This window comes from Diabrotica virgifera, chromosome 6 (assembly GCF_917563875.1).
Source record: "Diabrotica virgifera virgifera chromosome 6, PGI_DIABVI_V3a".
NCBI classification, from domain to species: Eukaryota; Metazoa; Arthropoda; class Insecta; order Coleoptera; family Chrysomelidae; genus Diabrotica; species Diabrotica virgifera.
The window spans coordinates 102352008-102370239 of record NC_065448.1 but is presented as its reverse complement, the minus strand read 5'-3'; the positions used below and the strand labels follow the sequence as shown (position 1 = coordinate 102370239).

Genomic DNA, 18232 nt, shown 5'->3' with positions numbered 1-18232 from the left:
TACAAGAGTCTGAAGATATTGACGGGACAATATAACTCTTTTTAACAATTATTGCATTATCATGGCTGCAGAAACTCATGTCCAGAAAATATCAATATGCCCCACTAAAAAGGCTGTACCATGGTGGAATCCAGAATGCGAACAAATAGTACAAGAATGTAAAACTGCTCTTAACAGATATCGAAGAAAGAGAAGTCAAGAAAACCTGATTTGCTTCAAAAGACTGAAAGCTAAAGCTAAATATATTGTTAAAAAGAGTAAGAAAGATTCCTGGCAAAATTTTGTTTCGACTTTTACCAGTGATACTTTTCCAACACAAGTGTGGACAAAAATAAGACAACTTAAAGGACAGAAATCTTTACCAAAAATCGCACCAATTACACAGGAAGGAAAAGTAATTACAGATAACCAATAAATTTCGCATATTATGGCTGAAAGTTTCGCACTGAAATTTAGATATGAACTCGAGCATAACCAAAATCTAAATGAGCAAAATTCGTTAACTTCTCACACTCCTCAAATTAGTAGACATGATATAGCCGCTATCAACATCCCTTTTACACTAGAAGAATTAACAGTAGCTCTAGCGTCTTGTAAAAACTCCACTGCCGGGCCAGATAATATTCCATACATATTTTTAAAAAATTTATCTGAATCCAGCCTTGCAAAACTTCTAAATCTGTACAAAAAAATATGGCTTACTAAGTAATTTCCTCGTATATGGTCCGAATCAATCATCATACCAATAAAAAAACCCGATCAACCTTCCAATCTGCCAATATCATATAGGCAATTTCACTGACCTACTCGTCATGCAAATTCTCGAGAAAATGATTAACTTAAGATTAACCTGGCTTCTAGAAAAATATGCTATAATTAACGAAGCCCAATCTGGCTTCAGACGCCACCGTTCTACACTTGATAATTTAGTGTTACTGCAAACACAAGTAGCTACCGCCTTTTCGAATAAAAAAGATGTTATCGCTACCGCTTTTGATATAGAAGGAGCCTTCGATAACATTTCACGACCAGCCATTCTTCAAAAGCTTCTTCAATGCAATATTACAGGAACTATTTATTTCTTCATACAAAACTTAAAAAAAAGAACTTTCAAGGTAAAAGTAAACGGTGAAATATCTGCAACATACCCGCAAAATAATGGAGTCCCACAAGGTTCCGTACTCAGTACAACCTTGTTTATACTCGCAATAAATGACATCTGTTCGAGTGTTTGTCAACGAGTCACTTATGTAATGTATGCGGATGATCTTGTTCTATATTGTCAAGGAAAAAATACAACCGCCACATGTAAAGTACTGCAAACCGCCGCAAATCAACTTAACGAATGGGCTAAAAAGACAGGATTAATACTATCACCTTCCAAATCAAAATTAATTCGATTTAGCAGAAGACTTTGTAGCCAAAATCCTATTGTATATCTCAACGAAATTCCATTGCAAACTGTAACACACTACAAAATACTTGGTTTAATTTTTGATAGTAGAGTAACTTGGAAAGAGCATATTAACAAACTAAAAGGAGATACCATGAGGAGGCTTAACATAATCAAGGCACTGTCACAGTATACTTGGGGTGCAGACGAAAGTATTTTACTCAATGTCTGCAGAGCCTTAGTTCGCTCCAAATTGGACTACGGTAGTTTCATTTACATGTCTGTGTCAAAGTCTGACTTAAAGTTACTCAACTCTGTGCATAATACTTACATTCGTCTCTGTTTAGGCGCCTTCAAATCCAGTCCTGTAGAGAGCCTTTATTGCGAGGCTAATGAACCACCCCTCTGGATTCGACGAGAGTATCTCCTACAATCTTACTTTGCTACAGTATCCGCAAATCCATCTAACCCCGTCTATCGTCTAATAAATTCAAAACCTCTCTCAGACTTACCGAAAACGATCCAATCAATTATTGAAATCCAGAAATCAACCTTAAGATATCCCATCGATCTTACCAAAACACTTCCATATCCAATTCCAGCTACCCCTCCTTGGAGCAGATCAATCCTACATTTAAATACTTCTTTGTTGACCTAAAACAAACACGAAACTCCGAGCATCGTGATAAGACAATACTTTGAAGAAATCATAGAGAACAACCAATTCCAAAAAATTTTATACACAGATGCTTCCAAAAGTGAAATAGGCACTGGATGTGCTGTTACCACAGTTGATAAGACTATAAAATCATTTTTATTACCAGATGTATGCAGCGTATATACTGGACAATTATACGCGATATTAGAATCTTTTAAATCCTTAGAAATCCATAGTAAAAACCAAGCAATATGCACAGATTCCTTATCATCACTCTTATCCATAAAAAGTTTATATGTTCAACATCCTTTAGTTCACGAAATCCATAACATCTATAGTACACTTGCTTCTCAAGGCGTTGTTGTTACTATCATCTGGATACCATCCCATATCGGTATCCCCGGTAATGAAAAAGCAGATCACGTCGCCAAACTAGCCTCTACCCTAAATGGTCAGCATTCAAAAGAACATGTTCAAATCCGTAGTGATTTGAAGCAGATGTTTAAGCAGCAACAACATATCTCTTGGGAAATCCACTGGAACACAATAAAAAACACATTACATGAGATCCGGCAGACTGTCAATATATTTGAACTCCCAACTATGACTAGAAAAGAAAAAGCAGTCATTAGAAAGTTGAGAATTGGACATACCCGATACACACACGAATACTTAATGAAGTCTGAACCGAAGCCTAATTGTCAAACTTGCTTTAGTGTTTTAAGCGGGAAACACATCCTTACTGAGTGTCCTCAGTATGTGACGCAGAGAAATCAACATAAACTTAAGTCAAATATTAAAGATATTTTAAACTCGTCCGATCAACTTCGTAACCTAATTAGTTTCTTGAAAGACATTCAATTAATTAACACAATATGATATTTTGTCTTTATAATCTCTACCTGTTATTCAAAATTCAGTAATTAATAACTAATCATTATAATTAATAATTAATAGTTGTTGTAATAATTAGTTGTACGTCTCTATATCCCATGATTGTATATCCATTTTTTTTTCTTCATACTTTTTACCTAATGTTATTTAAGATTAAGAAATTAACTGTTATAATAATTAGTTTTAAGTCCTTATTGTAATTAATTATTGTATAACCAATATTGTTTGTGTCAATGGCCATTGCAGCCGAGACACACAAATTTAAATAAAAAAAAAATAAAAAAAAATATCTCCATAACAATAAAATGTTAGTTAGTGACTTCTCGCCGGGATATGACGAATATCAATGTAGAACATAGGCAAGCCTATTTTTGTAATTTTATGTTTTATATTGTGGATATTTGTTGCCTCATGGCCAAGTTTTTGCAATGACGGTTTGGTAGTTTCAGTATTTGCACCTGCACATTTCAGTACCTTAGCATGGGCAGCATTTGGTCGATTACAAACAGTATTTAAATCAAACTTGCCAAACACTTTAAAGGCAAACACTTTCGATCAGTACGTGTTGCCAGTTCTGACATACGGAACCGAAACTTGGGCTTTTAACATCAGCATAGTCCACAAACTTCAAGTGACTCAGAGAGCTATGGAACGGAAAATGGTCAACATTAAGCTCAGTGATCGCAAGTCCAATGAAGAGATAAGAAGGCGATCAAAAGTAACAGATGTGATCCAGAAGGTTGTCATGTTAAAATGGAACTGGGCAGGACACATAGGAAGAATGGAAGACAACGTTGGACAAAGCAAATTCTCGAATGGCGACCAAGGGCAAGCAAAAGAAGTAGAGGCAGACCTCAAACAAGATGGAGTGATAACATCAAGCGAATGGCTGGCCACGAATGGATGCAAAAAACAGCAAACGGATATAAATGGACACACCTAAGGGAGGCTTACATCCGATGATGGATGGAATAGCTGTTGATGATGATGATGAATCATTTTTAAGTTATTTTTGAAAAAAAAGGAATTTTTGTCAAGATAAAAAATTTTACTTTAAAACTTTCAAAAATGAGCATTTTGAAAGGATGAAACTTACAGATTATATAAATATTACATAAAGTAAATGGTAAAGCCATTGCAGTAAATGGACAACTTATAAATAATATTAGATATGCAGACGATACAGTATTGCTGGCGGATAGTGCGCAGGGGCTCCAAAGGATCATGGATAATGTTGTAGAAGCATGTAACAAATACGGCCTAAAACTAAACTGTAAGAAGACAAAAATCATGATCATTAGTAAAAACACCAACATAAACGCCCAAATTACAGTAAACAATACACCTCTAGAGAGAGTACAGAACATATGCTACCTGGGCTGCAACATTAAGGATCTTCATTAATCTTCTTCAATCATTAATCTTTTTCAATTCTGTATCAAGAACTAATTCATCACGAGTGTCCATTGCCACTAAATATTACAGCTCTCCTTTCTTCCTCAGATAAAGCGGTACTACACCGAGAGAAAAAAATTCTTGGCATAAAGAAACTTTATTAATATTTAAGAAAGATCGACTTGGCATATTGCCTAAGAAATATATCTTTGTATGTAAGATATAATTTTCTAAAATATTTCAAATAAATTTTACTATAGCCAAAGAAATATATCTTAAACATGATTGAACTATTACTTTCTGGCAAACTTCAAACCCATTTATCAGAAAGAAATTACACTTGATGTTAATTAATTTTATTAGTCATAAAAATATATTTCCTACACATTAGAAAACTATTCTTTCTGAGCAATAATATTTCTTAGTAAGGAATATTATTATTTTACTATTAATAATTAATTTATTTAATGTTAAGAAATAAGTATATTTCGCAGAGAAAAACGTATATTTAGAGTTAAGTGAATATTTCTTGAAAATAAAGTGATATTACATACGGCGAAATAGATCATTGTGTTAAGGTAAAATCATTATTTATTAATAAAACAAGATATAAAACTTTATTATTACATAGAAATATTTTCTCCACTCTTAAACCACTGGCTTCTTCACAACAATAAAAGGATGGAGAGGCAAATCCAACTTCCTCAAATTTTCCTTCTTTTGTTAATAGCACTTTGTATATCAGCAATTCACTAAAACAAAATCGTTATGTAGAAAGAGTAAACTTACTTTAATAATTTTTTTTTTATAAAGATATAAATATTTATTTTGACAAATTTAGGAAATAACAAAAAACAAATACACGGCCCCACATAACAACTATTAATACTAATAATAATCAATCATATTTAGTTCAAACATGGCAAAACATGTGCAAACATTATTTAACCTACACATCTTTGTTTATTTTTTTCTTTTTGTTAATGAAATATTAATTATTTATCTGTATAATATTAAGTCACACAATAACCATTGTTTAGCTAAAACAAGAGGGAAAATACAACCAATGTAAAACATTGAAGCAGACATGATAATATGTAATTTTCTTAATTTTTATAATCTAAAAGAGACAGCATACCTAATCATTAAGAAATTTTATTACGGGAAAGTATTATTAGTTTACATCTAAGTCATTTAATACATTTTAACTAATTCACGGTTTTCGGCAATAACATTTCTTAACCATAAACATATATTTCTTTTAGACTAACTGATTTCTTTATCTCAAATAAATTAACAAAAAAAATCCTCAGCGTTGCACCGCCATGTTTGATATAGCGTTGTATTGTATATTTTTATAGAATACGATACATTCAAGAAACCTATTATAGTTGATACATAATATACACATTTTTAAAAAGGTACTTACATGTATGAAGTTCTACCATTTCTGGAAGGCCCCGCAGTTGGTTAATAACTCCTTTCTTAATATTGTTCTGAAGCTATATATTATATCATTCTGTCCCAGCTTTAAATTGTGGCATATTTCTCAGTTAGAATAATAAGCTCCTTTATTTCAGAGTCGTCCATCATTATACCTAAAAAGCATATAAAGATACTATTATGTTCCTTTTTTAACCATTCGGATACGCAACAATATTATTATTACATCTTAAATTACTCAATTTACTTTTATTTAATACCTATATATGTACGTATCTTTAAAATATCCGTTAATTTTTGAAGTACACCAATAAATCCAACATCCATCTATATGAACATGAACATATCACGCCATCTTGACAAACACTGACGACTAAATCATAAATAGTTAATCTGCGCAATTCTTTTGTGGAAGAAAATCTCTTTGCAAGTAACATTTCGTCATTAATGACAAAGTTTTTATTTTATAACCACAGTTACTACAGAGGGTATTTCTGAAGAATTATTTCTTGTGGTTTAAAATATTTATTTGATTGCAAGAAAATTTCTGGTTCACAAATATAAATATGGATTAACTTAACATTATATTTCTTATACTGCAAAATATTTGTAGTTTTCAATTTAAGAAATAAAAACTTTAGGATAAGAAAATTAAATTTAACCATTAATGTATTTCTTAATATTGAAGAAATTATCTGTAAGAAATTATTGAGTTGTGTTTAAAAAACTCGTTTCTTTATATGTGAACGGGTATGTTTAAGTTAATAGGATATGTTAACTTTTAAGAAATATTGCTCAAAGAAATCGGTGTTTTAGGAGAAAAGAAACTGTTCTCTCGGTGTAGATTCCATCATTAATTTTATCAGAAATTCAAAAATAGCGGTATAGTTTAGAAATAGACAATATGAAATCATTTAATGTAATTAAGAATTTACATGTTTTGTGGCAAATAAATTATATTTAAATAAATTAATTATTAAATTAATTATTAATTAATTATTAAATTAATTATTAATTAATAAATTAATTATTATATTATATAAATAATACATGTGTGTGGCACACACACACACACACACACACACACACACACACACACACACACACACACACACACACACACACACACACACACACACACACACACACACACACACACACACACACACACACACACACACACACACACACACACACACACACACACACACACACACACACACACACACACACACACACACACACACACACACACACACACACACACACACACACACACACACACACACACACACACACACACACACACACACACACACACACACACACACACACACACACACACACACACACACACACACACACACACACACACACACACACACACACACACACACACACACACACACACACACACACACACACACACACACACACACACACACACACACACACACACACACACACACACACACACACACACACACACACACACACACACACACACACACACACACACACACACACACACACACACACACACACACACACACACACACACACACACACACACACACACACACACACACACACACACACACACACACACACACACACACACACACACACACACACACACACACACACACACACACACACACACACACACACACACACACACACACACACACACACACACACACACACACACACACACACACACACACACGACATTAAGGATACTTGGGATCATAGCTACGAAAAAAAAACTAGTATTGAAAAAGCCAGAAGCTCTTTTAACAGTCTTAAGAAAATTTTTCTTCAACTTGTCTTTAAATATCAATATACGCATAAGAATTCTTAGATGTTACGTCTTTAGTGTCCTCCTATACGGAGTTGAAAGCTGGAGCCTGACAGAAGATGCCATAAAACGGTTAGAGACGTTTGAAATGTGGTGCTACCGACGTATGTTGAGGATCTCATATATACACCACACAACTAATATAACTATTCTCCAGAGGCTAGGAAAAGACAAAGAAATAATTAACACCGTAAAGAACAGAAAATTGACTTACTTCGGCCACATTATGCGTAATGAAAAATACCGACTGCTGCAGTTGATTCTACAAGGCAAGATTGAGGGCAGGAGAGGCCCTGGACGTAGACGTATATCCTGGCTGGCCAATCTTAGGAAGTGGACTGGTCTAACGTCAACTGATCTATTTCGAGCTGCCGTAAATAGAATAAGATGGGTCAATGTGGTCGCCAACATCTCCAGAAGATAGGCACTTTTAGAAGAAGAAATGGTAAAGCGGTAATGATTACTTTCATTTGAGATGCTAACTAGGGGTGATTTTTACGATTTTTTTACCAAAAAAAATGGAGCAACTTTATTTTGAGCTCAACTTACTTTCTTTTTATGCTAGAAACTTTTTTAAAAAACAAAAATAAAGCTTTTTTATTGTAGTGAGTTTTCCCCGAAAAGTGTTTCTTTTTTTGGTGATTTCACGTTGAAATATTCGATTTGGAATTTGACAAATAAGAACCTACCTTCATTAGCTTCTTCTTTCTGCTTCTACTGGGTATACAGACTTTATATTATTTAATAGTGAGTAAATGGACTATTTTGTAGACCAAAATTTCAAAATGAAACAAACAGAATAAAATCATAACAAAATAAATTAAAACGCCTGACCTCTGACATATGTATTCTCACACATAGGAATCGGCAGTAACTGGATGACATACTAAAAAAATTTCGTGTGTATTTATTAAACGCTTTTCTTTAGTTCAATAGTTTGCGTCAAATTTTTAGACGTTAATTTTACTGCCTTTGCTCCAATGCAAATGAATGAAAATTTGCAGACATATGCATTCGCGGGAACAATACACGAATAGTCAATAAAAAAATGTTATGTTTATTAATTGTTTAAATAAAAAAAACGATTTTAATGGAAAATGCTTAAATTCTCTTGTTTTTTACAATGTAAAAACTTGAAACTTTTACGTATTGTATTATTGTATTAATTGTTTACGTTATGCTTCATAAACAAACAATAAAGTTTCAAATTTTGACCGCTCATATATTTGTCTATATATAAAACCGGCGCTTATTCGTATCAAATGTCAATACATACGATACGAAACAAAACTTTAACCAAAACTCGAATTCAATAAATTCGTGTTTTGATCGTAGTCTTCGAAAAACCACCGGTAGAGACGTTTTGTGCTACAATTAACATTAGAATTCGTTTTGGCGTATTAATTAAACGCTTTTCTTTGCAAATGCAAATAACTGAAAATTTGCAGACATATTATGCATTCGCGGGACCAATATAAGAATATTAAATAAAAAATTTGTTTATGTTTATTAATAATTGTTTAAATAAAAAAACGATGGTAACGGAAAATGCTTAAATTCTCTTGTTTTTTACAATGAAGAAACTTGAAACTTTTACAGATTGTAGCTGATTATATGAACTACACATAATTTCACTTTTTACGTTATGCTTCGTAAATAAAGAATAAAGTTTCAAATTTTTTGCCGGTTCCGACTACTTTTCATGTTAGTACATTATAATTATGTTTTATACATATTTTAATAAACATGACGATATATTTTAATGTTAAAAAATAAAAAAATATGAAAAAAAAATTAAGGAATGCTTTTCTTTAGTTACGAGTGACTAAAATTAAAAATATTATAAACAAATCAACTAAAAACAAAAAATAAAAAAATTTAAGAAATCTAGCACATTCGTTAAAAAGCGTGGGGCGAAAACCGTTTATTCGATGAAGACGCGCCGCGCCACGCTTTTCTTTGACGAATGTGTTAGATTTTTTGAATTTTTGTTATTTTTTGCTTTTTTTAGTTGATTTGGTTATAATATTTTTAATTTTAGTCACTCGTAACTAAATAAAAGCGTTTCTTAAAAAGTTTTTTTTTATATTGTTTTATGTACATAATGTATACCTTCATCTTCTTTAGGTGCCGTGTCGGTATTCAGACGTTGGCCATCATCGTATTGTTTACAAGTTCCTGACACCTTTCTCTATCGGCTGCTACGCGAAATAATTCTTCTAATGTGGTTCCACACCATTGTCTAATATTTCTCAACCAATCCATCTCTTTCCCTCCACTTTTCCTTGTATTATAAGGCGAAGTAAATGGTATTTAGGTCCTCTAATTATATGTCCGAAGCATTCTGTTTTTCTGCTCTTTTTTTATATTTATGCCTAATCCAATTTAATTTCTCAACTTTTAGTTTAAAATTAATTCTTGTTTGTTTTTTTTTTATTTTTTGCAATTTTTGACCCCGGGTTTTGGCGCCCCTAAAGGATAACGCCCGTGTGCATTGCACCCTTTGCACATACGGTAACGGGGCCCTGAATGGGGAGACTTGGACAAGGTGTGTAGACAAAAAACAACGAAGGAGTTAGTAACTATAAGATGCTATAAGTATAATTAAGGTTGGAAAAGTATGCAATGTTTATTTTAATATTTTACTTTATTAGTTTTTTATATTTAACATACCATTACTTAATTATGTAATACGATTAATCCCTTTTAACCAGTATAAATTTATTTTATATTTATCTTATAGTAATCTCGCATGCCTTATATTTACCATGTAACATGTATTTTCATATTTTTAAATACATCCCTGTAAAGCTATTTAGACTGGCCATTCATGAATGTTTTCGTGTTAAAAGAGAAGGCGCAATCACCTTGACAAAAGGGAACAAAGCATTCTTGGCACATGTGTCAAGTTATAAAGTCAGTACATTTCAAAGAACAACATGTTTCTGCTTTTTATTACCCTAAGCCAATCTCGCGAACAAAGGCATCTCTTCCTATATGTACCGCTAGATAGGGCAAAGGAAGACAACCTCGGTACGAATCTAGAACTATAAAAAACCTTGTCTACCCAAAAGACGGAGTAATCACGTGAATACCATGTGAACTCATGAAATATTTAGGTCTTTGCCTAAAAGCAGTAAAACTTCAGTCAAACAGTCAGAATTCGTGGCAAACAGTTGGTCAGTGAGAGAACAATAATACAGTTATCAGTGTTATCCTCTTTACTCGTGCTGGTCGACTTTTCGCTGAGAGTTTCTGCCGGTCCGGCTGCTTGTTGAAACAAAGCCTATTACAGTCGGAAAAATGAAAGAACACCCGTGAACGATCATATCAAGCACATATTTTGGATTTTCTGCCTTTTTCTATAAATAACAAACGAGAGAGATAGATTATTAAGTTTTGTCTACAAAGCAAAACGTTATCCAAGACATATGCAGTTACATATTTATAATTGACAGAGTGAGACGGCGATACAGTTGTTCAACGTAGTTATATTAATTTAGTAGAAAATAAACTCACACTTGACTATTTTTGTAGTTCTAATGTTATTCTTAGAAAAACATTCAACATGAGTAGAAATAATGATTGTATAAACTACTATTCGAGTAATCGTTCTGGTCAACTATAATCTGACTGATTCGATTTCTGTCACTTTGACAGTGAAACTGGGTTAGGTTCGGTAGAGTTTATAAATTTTAATAATCAGTCATATTTATTTGACAGGTAAAAGGGGGAGAAGTGTACTTTTGAAGTGTGTAAAATTAATAATTCTTAGCTGAGCGCTTTCGGCTTATAAAGCCATCTTCGGAGCTATGGTCAAAAAGGTCAAAATACCACTATGAAGAGAGATGGGTTCCATTTATGATATGAAATACTTCTGTTTCTTATGTAGTTTTTTATTTTATTGGTTGGAAAAAACCTTGTCTGTCTGTTTAAAAAATTGTTCAATTTGCTGCTGATTGAACAAGTATAAACAGACAGACAAGGTTTTTTCCAACCAATAAAATAAAAAACTACATAAGAAACAGAAGTATTTCATATCATAAATGGAACCCATCTCTCTTCATAGTGGTATTTTGACTTTGACCATAGCTCCGAAGATGGCTTTATAAGCCGAAAGCGCTCAGCTAAGAATTATTAATTTTACACACTTCAAAAGTACACTTCTCCCCCTTTTACCTGTTGTCATAAGTGTGTACAAAACCTTTTCAGTCTTTACATATTTATTTGAATAGATTCAATTCTTTTAAGAGCTATTTTGATATTATATTGTATTTTTGGTTTAGTAAGTATTTAAAATTAACATGAAGTAAAACTCCCTAGTGTAGTTGGTATATTTAATAAAAATTCTAAAAATTTTTAAAAATCCAAACGGATTACGTTCAAAACGTTTTCGGACTTATCAGTCCATCATCAGTGAACCCTCTGTCCTTGCTAAATAGCCACAATGCCAAACAATGGTCAAGATGTATGTTATAACTACATGGTGAAATCTGATCTACAATTTGGCTTACATTGGATGCCAACGGATTAGTACTAGGAACATGATGCTCTACTCCATTAATTAAGAGATTTTTTATTATTAGGTCTACATTGAACTACGTTTAGTCTGTCAATCTTTCATTGACAGACTAAACGTAGTTCAAAGTTTATTTGTAAATAAAAAAAACGGGTTTAGAAAAATATAAGCTTCTTTGATTTTTCCGAAACAACGCAAGTTTTCGATCTACATTGACTCACCTAATATTTATACTGCGTGATTCTGTCCACAATACTTTTTTGACTAATATCAGTATTAATATACTTATTTAATTTCTTTACAAAACACAAAACTGTATGATACTACACAATATAAGTCTTAAACATATAAATACAATTAACACAATAACACAATACAAATCACAATATTTATTCGAAATACCTTAATGCACGCCCTTGTATACAACACTGATAACTGACCGATACAACTTCTGCAAAGTAAGTACCTACTGTTATTTTTCAAGAAGCACGTGCCTGATCCCTTGATCACGCGTTTTTATTACTCTTTCTTTTGGGTAGACAGATAGCCGAAACCGTAATTGTCGTACCCCGTTTTTTCAGAACGGGGTACGACAATTACGGTTTAAGAGTTTATAGCACTACGCAGACGCAATCACAATCCTAGATGTGGCGTCTTCTCCAAGATGTTTTCCACGATGCGACGTCTAGCCCATCGTCCTTCATTCCAATTAATAGCTACGCTCGTTACGGTCAAGAGAGGTAAGTGCTAATCTTTTGACATTCATACAATTTATAATATAGCCAGGTTCTCTTCACATTTACATACGAACACACATAGGTATTTGTTAATTTTCCATACTAAGTGCATTATTTTATATCTTAAATTTACATTATCATACTTATTTCTACAAAGTTTATTGCTTACATTATTCCACTATTTAATTAATTAAACCCAGCGACCTTAACCACGAATGAGAAGCAGATGCTCCAATAAGAAATAACATGAGTTTTTCTAAATGAGTTTCCAAAGATTACCTAAATTATATTAAAAAAGGGATTATTAAAATAAATATGTATAATATAGGTTACGTATAAAAGTATAGATAAGAAACAAAGAATAATAGTAATCAAAGTCTATAATTATTATGTTATTCACTAAATAAACTGCTCGTCAAAAGTTAGGGATATAGAAAATTATGCTGATTCTCATAGTTGATCTTTTCGTGAACAGACGGATTCCGCTATTTTTTTTATTTTAGCCTTTTCTTTAGTATTTACATAGTTGTGCAAAGGTTTACTCAAACTTATTTTTTGTACTTATACCGGGGTAAGAAAAAACTATATTTTTCTTGTGTTAAGTTTGAGATACACTGTAGGGAGAACGAGGTACAAATGTGAGTATACATCAGAATAATATTGTAGTCTTATGTTTTGTGAACATGCTGTTGTTTGAATGTCCCTGATATCTTTAGAAACAAAAAAATAGACGGTTTTGTAATTTAACATGTGTTTTAATCGAAACAAAAGTTTGAGACACCTTGTAGGGAGAAAAACGCACAAAGGTGAGTATACCCCGATATTACGTTGTAGTCTCATATTTTTTGAATATTTTATGTTTTTAATTTCTCTGATATCTTTAATAACAAAAAAACTAGACGGTATTACTCTTTAATATGTTTTTCTATGTTTCATATGTAGTGTGATTTGACGCATGTCGTCAGTTAAAACACATATTAAAGAGTAATATCGTCTAGTTTCTTTGTTATTAAAGATATCAGAGAAATTTAAAAAACAAAGTATTCATAAAATATGAGACTACAAGAAAATATGGAGGTATACTCACCTTTGTGTCTTTTTCTCCCTACAAGGTGTCTCAAACTTTTGTTTCGGTTAAAGCACATGTTAAATTACAAAACCGTCTATTTTTTTATTTCTAAAGATATCACGGAGATTCAAAAAACATAATGTTCATAAAACATAAGAGTACAATATGATTTGGATATATACTCCCATTTGTCCTCGTCCTCCCTACAGGGCGTCTCAAACTTAATATAAGAAAAACATTTCTTTTCTTCCACCCGGTATAAGTAAAAAAAAAGTTTGAGTAAACCTTTGCATAACTGTGTAAATACTAAAGAAAAGTTTAAAATAATAAAAAAAATTAGCGAAATCCGTTAATCTGTTCACGAAAAAATCTACTATAAAAATTCAGCAGAATTTTCTATAATATAGAAAATTCTGCTGAATTTTCTATAATATAGAAAATTCTGCTGAATTTTTATAGTAGATTTTTTATAGTATATTTTTTTTATATAGTAGATTTTTTTATAGTAGTAGATATTATCCCTAACTTTTGACGAGCAGTTTATAACACAGGCATAAATAAAACTTATACCAGGAACTTATAATATGTCTTTCAAATAAAAATTCGCTTAACTATAACATAACTATTACAATAATTTACCAAAAAACAGCTACGCTGTAACAATTTCAAAAAAGGTATAAAATCTGCTAAAACATTGCTGTTACTCATCAGAAGAATTATTATTATTATTATGACGCATTGCAGAATATCCACTGAACTGCTTACCGTGACACAAAATATTTTCTCTTAATCTATGTTCTCCTTTGTGATATTTTATAAGTAATGTTTTACATTACTCTTTATATACTTTGTATTTTTGACTTGCTACAAACAATATTTTTTTGTAAAGTAGTTAAATAAATCTATCTATCCACTTATCTACACAGAGTAGCAATACGTTGATTATCAAATACATCCTCCTCCTTCACCTTTTATCCTTCGTAAAGATCTTATGATGTCATGTAATTTTTTTGACTATTCCGGTCCAATTAACTCCCTCCTGTGCGTGTTGTTTTGCTGCGGAGAATAAGTAACCAGTCATGTCCATTATTTTTGGTGATTTTGGGTTAAGCAAAATTATGTACTTAATGTAGTTATGCAGAACTATTATGTAAAACCATGGAATAAATTCATTATTTCAGAAACACACGACTTTAAAAAAAATCTCAAAGCATGTCAATTTAAACTTTTAAATGACCATCAACTGCTATATATTACAGACCCTCTCCATGTGGCCTCTCCCAGAACACATTGTTTATAAGGTGATTGTCGTTACTGCGTATTACATACCCTGCTCATCTGAGTTTGTTGGCCTTTAATATATATGACTACATTTTCCTTTCCGAATAGATACTCTAACTCGTTATTGTATCTGAGTCTCCATTCGTTTGTCACGCTGTCTCTGCAATGGCCGTATATCATTCGAAGGATTTTACGTTCCCACACCAGCAATTTATTTACTTCTCTTTTGTTAGCGTCCATGTTTCGCTTCCATATGCAACTGCTGGTCGTATTATGATCTTATATATCTGGATTTTTGCACCTTGTGAAAGAAGTTTTGACTTCATTAGATGTTGCATAGCAAAGAAAGATCTGTTTCTTGCCATTATTCGCGTTTCAACTTCTCGCTTTATTTTGTTGTCATTTGTGGTTGTTGTTCCTAGATATTTAAACTCTTTAGCCACATCGAAGTTACGATGGTTTGTAGAGCCTATATAATAAAATTATAAATAATTGAAACTGACGAACTTCAGAAATAATATAATGAGGAAGAGTGACAGTAAGTTATTTCCTAACGTAACGTTTTATGAATGAGTATTTCGTTTAATTCCATTTTACTTAATTAAGTATTTTTTTTGTATTTTGATAACGATTTCCGAAGTATAAATTGATAAATCAAATAAATTTAATTTAATTTAAATAAATTTAACTAATATTGTGTCTTATTCTCAATCAAAAGGATAAATTTGCATAGTATGCCACAAGAACAATTTAGAACAATATTAAGTATATAATTTTGAATACCATGTAAAAACATATATTAGAATAATACATCGTTGCAAAGTCGATTAGGTGACTTTTTAAATAAGGAAACCCGTGTCGTTTAAAACAATCGTCGATTAAGTCATTACGCTAACACTGATAACGAAATGTCACAATACATATATTTAAAGCAATTAAAGGCCATTAAAAATAAGGATTAACCTGTGTTAAGATTTTTTTCAAGTGTTTTTTTTTTCTGAAATAACGAATTTAATTCATAAATGTGCACAGTACTCAGCATATAGCATTCATTTGAATTGACATACATATTTGCTTTTGTCTCCATAAGAATATTAATTTGTATAAATACCACGAAAAATTCTACTGCGCTTGTAACAGAATGATAAGTTGCTATAATTTTCCTGTACTACAAGACTTTTAAAATTAATGTAAATTTAAAAATAAAAAAACTGAAGTACAATGACAAATAAAAAAATTGGTTTTGATTTTAAATGTTTATTTACCGTCAGTGAAATATACGTATTGCTTAAAGTGTACAAAATGAACAAACGTTTAACTAATATAATATTGCTAAGTATAGCATGTTTACTACTATATACAGGAACACAAACAATGAGCAACATTCAAAAAACTATCATTGATAGTATAGAAAAGGGCAACCCATCTTTCGAAGAAATTGGGTATTATAGCCAGGCTATTAATAATGCTTTCTATGCTGTATTTACTTGGACAGTGCCATCAATCATCAACGGTTTTGGAGCAAAATGGTCTATGTGCTTAGGTGCTCTTATAAATTTGTTATTTATAATACAATTTTTGCTAGAAAAAGTGTGGATAGTATACGTGTTCTGTGGTTTATCGGGCTTTGGTTCAGCTTTATTGGGAGCAGCGCAAGGTAACTATTTGACTCTAAATTCCTCAGAAAGTACGATGAACAAACATACTGCTATATTTGCAATAATTTCAAGTTTTAATATGATAGTGGGTAATACGATTGTTATGTGGGGATTCAGTAGTGGTGGTGAAATAAGTAAAAGTACTCGGACATTGGTTCTGACAATGCTAGCAGGAGTCGGCACAGTGGGATTAATAGTGTTAGTTTTTCTTCCTAACCATAAAAAAGATGAAAAGGATAAAGACATTAATAAAACTAGTGCATTAGAAACGTTTTTAGACGCAGTTAAGTTGTTTACTACCAAAAATATGTTACTATTAAGCGTAATTTTTTTGTATGAAGGAATCGCAACTGGATTTATCAATGGCATTTACTCCTCTGCACTAGGTTTTACACAGAACCTTCACAACCCTAAGCAATTGGTTGGCTTATCAGGAATATTTGTAGGTATTGGAGAAATATTTGCAGGTAGCATGATAACTATTTTTGACAAAAAAGTTGTTGCCTTAGGTAGAAATGTCATGGCAGTTACTGCATGCTCTGTACACAGCATAAGTTTTATCTTAATTTTTATTAATCTTCCAAACAATTCTCCATTTGCAAACACGACAGACGCAGCAATTATAGAAAGTAATACAGTTCTGGCCATGTTTTGTTCATTTCTTTTAGGTCTTGGAGATTGTGTATTCGTAAATCTTATATTTAGCACGCTAGGAACGATGTATCCTGAAAATTCTGCGTCAGCTTTTTCTATCTTTCAATTTTTTGTTGGTATTTCATCAGTTATCAATTTTGTTGCTGCTGAACATGTAGGAATTTACTATCAACTTATAACTTTGTTTATATTGGGGATAGTAAGTATTCTGTGCAATTTAAAAGTAGACACTACTGGCAAGCAAAATGAGTTAATGGAAAATGAAATAAAAAAAGAAGTATCTCAGTAGATTCAGACTCAAATCTCAATAATATTGTATTCTTAAGTTTAAATTTATAGTCTGTAAAAAGTGATATATTGTAGTTTATTAAATATTTTTTATGTAATTTTGGTACGTATATTGTATTTAAATAAATTTATTCAAAAATAATTTTTATACAACTATGATCATGAGCGTAACAACAATGTTGATGAACATAATAATAATTGTGAAACATAAAAAGAAATAATCACGTAGTGTGATTGACTGTGAAATACTGCAGTTAAGAGATGACAAAGGATTACATATTATGATCCATTCTGTTTGTGTTGCTGTTTGGAATTCGGGAGAATGGCCATCTGATGAGTAACCACTTGTATATCTCAATTTTTATTTCACTCGAAAAAGGAG

General features: G+C 31.8%; 1 protein-coding gene across 1 annotated transcript; it reads left to right on the top strand.

The window, feature by feature from the left end:
* The first annotated feature begins 16624 nt into the window (after positions 1-16624).
* LOC126886135 (UNC93-like protein MFSD11) lies at positions 16625-17851 on the top strand. Its single transcript, XM_050652982.1, has one exon. It carries the CDS (start codon positions 16625-16627, stop codon positions 17849-17851), a length of 1227 nt encoding a protein of 408 aa, XP_050508939.1.
* The last annotated feature ends 381 nt before the right edge of the window (positions 17852-18232 follow it).

What these genes read in the sequence shown, in the direction of transcription:
- LOC126886135 (XM_050652982.1), top strand. Translation starts at nt 16,625, where the DNA reads ATGAGCAACATTCAAAAAACTATCATTGATAGTATAGAAAAGGGCAAC.